The 7500-nt window shown below is 46.9% G+C and overlaps 1 protein-coding gene across 1 annotated transcript in view; it reads right to left on the bottom strand.

The window, feature by feature from the left end:
• Positions 1–1622: 1622 nt before the first annotated feature.
• The window catches only part of LOC117726047 (peroxisomal succinyl-coenzyme A thioesterase-like), an 8356-nt gene continuing 2478 nt past the window's right edge, over positions 1623–7500 (bottom strand). Inside the window, exons 2-11 of the mRNA XM_034526050.1 lie at positions 5657–5862; positions 5367–5466; positions 4925–5115; positions 4642–4805; positions 4002–4121; positions 3815–3897; positions 3646–3739; positions 2751–2831; positions 2241–2376; positions 1623–2010 (exon numbers count right to left, since the gene is read on the bottom strand). Of these exons, the coding sequence (XP_034381941.1) occupies positions 1886–2010; positions 2241–2376; positions 2751–2831; positions 3646–3739; positions 3815–3897; positions 4002–4121; positions 4642–4805; positions 4925–5115; positions 5367–5466; positions 5657–5862 (1300 nt within the window). The 3' untranslated portion in view covers positions 1623–1885. The remainder of the gene's footprint in view (positions 2011–2240; positions 2377–2750; positions 2832–3645; positions 3740–3814; positions 3898–4001; positions 4122–4641; positions 4806–4924; positions 5116–5366; positions 5467–5656; positions 5863–7500) is intronic.

Below are 7500 nucleotides of genomic sequence, written 5' to 3'. Positions count from 1 at the left end.
GGAGAGGCTGCAGGAGGAGGAGGAAGACGGGACGGAGAGGCTGCAGGAGGAGGAGAAGGAGGAGGAGGAGAGGCTGCAGGAGGAGGAGAAGGACGGGACGGAGAGGCTGCAGGAGGAGGAGAAGGACGGGACGGAGAGGCTGCAGGAGGAGGAGAAGGACGGGACGGAGAGAGGATGAATTCCTCCTGTTGGAGATATCTCCTCATACCTCTTCTGGTCTTTAAGAACTAGCCAAAGAAAGGTTTCTTTTCGACCTCCTGAGATATTTATTTTGACCTGCTCAAACTCAACGCCTGTCATCTCCTCAATGACACCGATGATCCTTCGTTTTCTTGAGGACTTCATTTTGTCCATCTCCATGCGCGGTGGCGTCGAAGCTTGATATGAAATATATCCAGCAATAATTTCTGCGTTCCCGTCGTACCGCGGCTGATGTACACTGTCCAGCCACGTCCAGTTTCTTGGGCATTAGGCTGTGAATATGGAACGCAGTGCGTCGTCTATGTGGGACAAGGTGGAGCTTCGATCCTTTTGTAGAGACACATTGCCTCATGAAGATCGTTGCCTTTAGCCTCAATGTTTTTATTGGCTTTGTGTCGTTCCAGATTAAACTGAAAGTCTTTACCGTGGAGAGCTTTGAAGTGCTGCCTCGTCAGATCTTCCCTCATATAAGTGGGAGCGTCTTCCTCAGGGCTCTCGATTGAAGCACCTTCTTCTTCTTCTTCTTCAGCAGCGGTCCTCCTCACTGCACGGACCAATCAGCAGCGTTCCTCCTCACTGCACGGACCAATCAGCAGCGTTCCTCCTCACTGCACGGACCAATCAGCGCGCTGTTTTCCTTTAAACTGGGTTTAAAATGTTTTGTTGAAAACGGGTTTAATCGTAACAATTTATTCATGGGATTGTTATTTATTTTATTTAGTGACTACAGATACACACAGAGACGTTTAAAAGAACCAACCTTTTTTGAAAATCTACCTTAAAATTAGTAATTGGTGATCAAATTAGATGCAGGTGCATTTTTTATGTTAATTCACTAATGAATTAATCACAACATGGTTTTCTGTTCATCAACCTCCTGGATTTCAGGTGTTTGGTGGGTTTAAGTTTTAATAAATCAACGATTCATTAGTATTCTGGTGATTGTTTGATAGTGAACACTTGTTTTCTTTATTAAGCAGCAGGTGTTGACAGTTACAAACAATATTGTTTGTTTAAGACGCGTTTCACTCATCATCAGTGAACAGAGAACAGCTGATGGGATGCTGTTATGAACCACCTGTGTGAACCCTGTTGGAGAACATCGCCGCCATGTGGACAGACGGTGCAACGGCAGCTTCAGTTACATTTAGAATCAAAAGGTTTTAAACAGAGTTGGATCCAGACCGGGTCTTGTGTGGTCTGGACTTCACGTATCTTTGGAGTTGTTTTACTTGGTGTGTGTGTGTGTGTGTGTGTGTGTGTGTGTGTGTGTGTGTGTGTGTGTGTGTGTGTGTGTGTGTGTGTGTGTGTGTGTGTGTGTGTGTGTGTGTGTGTGTGTGTGTGTGTGTGTGTGTGTGTGTGTGTGTGTGTGTGTGTGTGTGTGTGTGTGTGTGTGTGTGTGTGTGTGTGTGTGTGTGTGTGTGTGTGTGTGTTTTTCTCTCCACGTTGAATCAAAAGACAGAAATGTGTTGATGGATTGAAGTGAAAGAACTAAAAAAAGGTAAAACTTGGTGAGTCACTGACACACAACTGGTCCTCAGAGGGTGAAGTCTTCCTTTAAACTCAAAACATAATGAATGAATAGTGGCTTTGTGGACACTAAATAATGAACCACCAACAACAACAACAACAACATTCAGTGCACGTCAATTCATCAGAATGAAGGAACAACGCCTGCAGCGGTTCACATCTTGGCTTTGGGGTTCTGGGTGCAGTACAGATGCTTCTGCAGAAAGGCCAAGATGTTCCTCCAGGAGTCCTCCTGGGCGTCTGCATGGGGTTTGGTTTGTCCTCCCCAAAGCAAGATCACTGAAAACACACCAAAAAAAACACCTCAATTTAAAAAAAATTAAAAAAAACACACATCTGGAGTACTTTTCTTAAAAATATCTCACATTTTATTAGCAATCACGCTGTAGTTGACTTTCCCTGTGGAGCCGGTTCCAGGAGTAAAGCCTCTGGTTCTGTGGCAGCCGGTGAAGGGAACACGAATGTCTTCCATAAACCTCCCAAATAAATACAACTTTAAATGAGCTCACCGGTCACGCCGTCCTTTATAAACTTCGTGGCTCTGGAGTGAGGCGAGTAGGGCGGCTCGATCAGATGTCCAGCATCCGGGTATTCGATTCTGGTCAGCAGGTGCTCCTTCCCTGCTGCACGCATCATGTGGGCCATCTGGGGGGTCAAAGGTCAAATCAAAAGCATGTCTGTGGCACTGCAGCAGGTAAAAAACAGTTTATTCTTTGGACTCGTACTAAAACATTTATCACATGACCAAAGTACTTAAGGAAGTACTTAAGCAAGAGAAAACACATTAATATACACATTTAAATATTCAGCCAGGTACAGAACTACAGGTGGCACCAAAATATCCTTTTTCCATTTACAATTGAGCCGTCATTTTTATTTTTCACTTTTAGCCCGTCGTTCCACTAAGGAATATTTATCATGTACCTTTTTATGAGTATAAACTGCTCAGGTGTGTGTGTGTGTGTGTGTGTGTGTGTGTGTGTGTGTGTGTGTGTGTGTGAGTGTGTGTGTGTACTCACATCCTCAGCACACTCCACTGTGGGCCAGTTCTGATCATCAATGCCGTTCACCAACAACATTGGACAGTTTATCTTCCCCACCTCCGAGAGAATCAACCACACGACGTGTTCGTTAGAATTAAAGCAGGCCAGTCAACCTGTCAATCACCTTGTAGCCCCGCCCCTAAAGCGTCCCCTGCTTTATGGTCTGTTTGACTCTAAATGACCATAATTTACTAAATGAACATCACGCTGTATTGAAGAAGACTTGAAACTAGAGATTGAGACCAAAAACTAATGTTTACAATGTTTACTGAGGGAATACATCAAGAGAAGTAGAGTCATTTATATAGACTTCTATACAACCAGAGGAGTCGCCCCCTGGTGGTCAGGAGAGAGAATGCAGCTTTAACACATGAAGCATAGACTTCTATACAACCAGAGGAGTCGCCCCCTGGTGGTCAGGAGAGAGAATGCAGCTTTAACACATGAATCATAGACTTCTATACAACCAGAGGAGTCGCCCCCTGGTGGTCACGAGAGAGAACGCAGCTTTAACACATGAAGCATAGACTTCTATACAACCAGAGGAGTCGCCCCCTGGTGGTCAGGAGAGAGAATGCAGCTTTAACACATGAAGCATAGACTTCTATACAACCAGAGGAGTCACCCCCTGGTGGTCAGTAGAGAGAATGCAGCTTTAACACATGAAGCGTAGACTTCTATACAACCAGAGGAGTCGCCCCCTGGTGGTCAGGAGAGAGAATGCAGCTTTAACACATGAAGCATAGACTTCTATACAACCAGAGGAGTCGCCCCCTGGTGGTCAGGAGAGAGAATGCAGCTTTAACACATGAAGCATAGACTTCTATACAACCATACATCGTCTCCTCCTTGTGAGCCAACATGTTCTTACGTCCAGTTTCTGTGAGAGATCCTCTGGAATCGGGAGGTTGATGCTTCTCCATATCTCACGGTTGTGCTCATCCACACGCAGCTTGTGACTGTGCCTGCCGTCACAAGTAATTCACCATGACACGAGTCCCACGGCGTCATGTTACCGACAGAAATAACAGAATACCTACGAGGAGTACGCCCGGAAGAGTTGTTGGAGGTTCGCCCCGCGTGGATAAAGATGGCCGCCGCTGACACAAACACAACAACGAGGCTGGAAGCAAAACAACGATGCGCTCGTTAGACACCGGACCGCCACCCGGTTCTCTACCGCGGGGTCCAAAAAGGTTTTTTTACGCTTTAGTTTTCGGTACTTGCCTCGATAACGCTGCTCTCGGCCGCCAGGTAACTGGCCATGAGCGAGCCGAGGGAGAGACCGAAGAGGCCGACTCTGTCTGGGATCACTTGAGGATGTTCACGGACGATGTTGAAGGCCGTCTGAGCAGAAGGAGACGACGGGAAGATGAGAAACGCTTGTGTGTCTTATATTAGGTCGTCACACACACACACAGGAATAAAAAAAATATTGGTAAATATTAAGAATATTGTTTTCTGGGCCAAGAGGTTAACTGTTTAAATAAAAACGGGCCGTAGTTTGGCAACATCAACTTTATGTCTTAAAATATGAATCACTATCTATCTATCTATTAAAAGAAATGATATATATATATATATATTAAAAGAAATTATATAAATAAAATATATTTATATACATACATAAAATATATATATATATATATATTAAAAGAAATGATATATATAAAATATATTTATATACATATATAAATAAAATATATTTATATACATACATAAAATATATATATATATTATATATAATTTATTTTGTGTATGTATGTATGTATATATATATTTTCTTGTGTGTATATATATATATATATATATATTTTTATTTTTTATTTTTTTATTTTATTTTATTTTTTTAATAACAAACACAAACCTCAAAGTAGCTGAACTCTTTGTCGGCGGACTTCAGCTCACCGGCGGTGAAATATTCCAGCGCCAAAGAAGCGTAACCGTGAGACGCCAGCAGGGCTGATCGATACTCCAGCAGCCCTCCACCTCCCCCCCACATGTCCAGCATGCCGGGGAAGGGTCCTGGACCTGGAGGCACAGAGGACCTGGTCTTACTGATCATCCATCATCTGATCAGACTAAAACATTGATCTTTCACGAGCCGCAAACGGACGACGAGGAGGACGACAGGTGTATCTTTGGAGCACCTGGAGGTATAAACAGCGTCCCTCGCACTCCCCTCTCACTGATTTCAATCCTCCGGACTCCCGGACCCAAGTGCCACCTCTCCGTGAGCGTGGAGGCCAGAGGAAGCCGCTCCCCGAAGCCCTCCTCCACGTGTCCACCGTACACCGAGATGTTGACCAGCTGGGGGATGCAGACGTTCTTCTTTCTCAACCTTGACAGGTGAAGAGGTTCAAGGTGCGTTAGTGGTGCCTGGAGCCTCCCGGTGGCCAGTGTTAAAGCTGCGCCCCGAAAGGCAAAGGCTAGCGCACCTAAATCTGGCTCCTCACCTGTGAGGATTTGTCTCATGCGATATTAAATGAATACTTTTGATATATGCAGAGAATCAATATTGTTTGATTAATCACTTCAGAGAAGACAATGAATGGTGGTATTGATTTCATGGCCTGCAGCACCTGGTTTTACCTGAGGCCTTCGCGGCTGCCTGGGACGGGACTCATACTCCACAACAAGCCCATGGCTTCTTTTCCCGTGTACGTTCCCCCAAAACTGAAATCATCCGCAACTACAACATGTTGTTTGGTTTTTATTTTAGATGTCAACAAAACAAAATAGACACAACAAAAAAATCAAACTATAGCAAATGAGTCTTAAAGTGAAGCACAGACATGTGATGTGTGTTTAGCATAAAGGCCTCTTGTAGATACACAAACACACTTTAAGATTATTTATTTAAAGTACTTTTGAGGACCCACCGGACACGGTTCCTCTGGAGTCGCTGACGTAGTGTCCGAAGGCCTCCCACAAGTCCTCGTCCTCGGAGCGGTGGAGGGAGTGAAGCGTTACCGGAGAGCCCGGAGGCAGATTCTGCACCGCGACCCTGAACGTCTCATCCACCAGAGCCCGGGAGGGCGTGACGGAGATAACTGGAGGGACCGCGCGGTGCATGCTGGACCACCGTCTGCGGCGACATCAAACACACGCGCACGAGGGCTGTCATACCCTCATTTATATAGTCATTTATTAGAACTTGTTTTAATGGTCTACTTTTTCCACCAGGCTACATACACACATACAATATATATATATATATATATATATATATATATATATATATATATATATATATATATATTGTAGCGACCCTGTAAAGGGGGCTTTGTACGACAACCCCTCCTCTCTAGCAATCGCAGGTTTGATGGTCGAGGTGCGTGCCTGTGATTGGTGGAACAGAGGGGAGGCGGGGTTTGACCTGTCTGGGGGACAGGAGGGAGTTAAGTGTGTGTGACGGGAACCGTGTTGTTGTAAAAGTGTCGGTGCTGGTAGTGAGTGTCTCATGAACGGCTGACAATAAAGCCTCCAAGTACATCTCCGTGTCATAAACAAACGTAGCAAAACGTTACAATGTATGTATATATATATTAATGAATCGCCACCTTAACGTGGTGGAGGAGTTTGAGTGGCTCAGTGATCCTGGGAGCTATGTTGTCCAGGGCGTCAGCCCCTGGTAGGGTCTCCCAAAGCAAACAGGTCTCGAGGGAGAGCCCAGACTAAGAGCGGTTCAACAAACCCTGATGATAAGCAGCCCACGGATTGTAGCCACCTTGCCCGGACAAGGGAAACCGGGGCACCCTCCCGGAGCCAGACCCAGGAGGGGAGCTCGTCGGCGAGCGTCTGGTGGCCGGGCTTTCGCCCATGGGGCCCGGTCGGGCTCAGCCCGAAAGAACAACATGGAGCAGCAGTCACCCTGTGGACCCACCACCCGCAGGGAGAATTATCGGGGTCGGGTGCTATGTAGACCGGGCGGCGGGCCAGGCGGGAGACCTGGGCGGGCCGATCGCCGGCAGCATAGACTAGCTCTAGGGACGTGGAACGTCACCTCACTAGCGGGGAAAGAGCCGGAGCTGGTGCAGGAGGTGGAGCGGTACCAGCTAGATATAGTTGGGCTCACCTCCACGCACAGCATGGGCTCTGGAACCAAGCTCCTGGAGAAGGGTTGGACTTTGTCCTTTTCTGGAGTTGCCCAGGGTGAGAGGCGCCGGGCGGGAGTGGGGACACTCACGAGCCCCCGCCTGAGCGCCGCTGTGTTGGAGTTTTCCCCGGGGAACGAGAGGGTCGCCTCCCTGCGCCTACGGGTTGCGGGGAGTAAGGCTCTGACTGTTGTTTGTGCTTATGCACCGAACAGCATTTCGGAGTATCCGACTCCATAGTTCTCCTGGGAGACTTCAACGCTCACGTGGGCAATGACAGAGAAACCTGGCGGGGCGTGATTGGGAGGAACGGCTTGCCCGATCTGAACCCGAATGGTGTTTTGTTGCTGGACTTCTGTGCTAGCCACAGTTTGTCCATAACGAACACCATGTTCGAACATAAGGTGGCTCATAAGTGTACCTGGTACCAGAACACCTTAGGCCGGAGATCAATGATCGACTTTGTAATCGTATCATCTGATCTGCGGCCGTATGTCTTGGACACTCGGGTGAAGAGAGGAGCAGAGCTGTCAACTGATCACCACCTGGTGGTGAGTTGGATCAGATGGCGGGGGACTCGGCTAGAGAGACCTGGCAAGCCCAAACGTGTAGTGAGGGTGAACTGGGAA

This window comes from Cyclopterus lumpus, chromosome 23 (assembly GCF_009769545.1).
Source record: "Cyclopterus lumpus isolate fCycLum1 chromosome 23, fCycLum1.pri, whole genome shotgun sequence".
In the NCBI taxonomy this organism is placed as follows: domain Eukaryota; kingdom Metazoa; phylum Chordata; class Actinopteri; order Perciformes; family Cyclopteridae; genus Cyclopterus; species Cyclopterus lumpus.
Note: the sequence above shows the minus strand (reverse complement) of the source record. Positions and strands in the feature narration are given on the sequence as shown.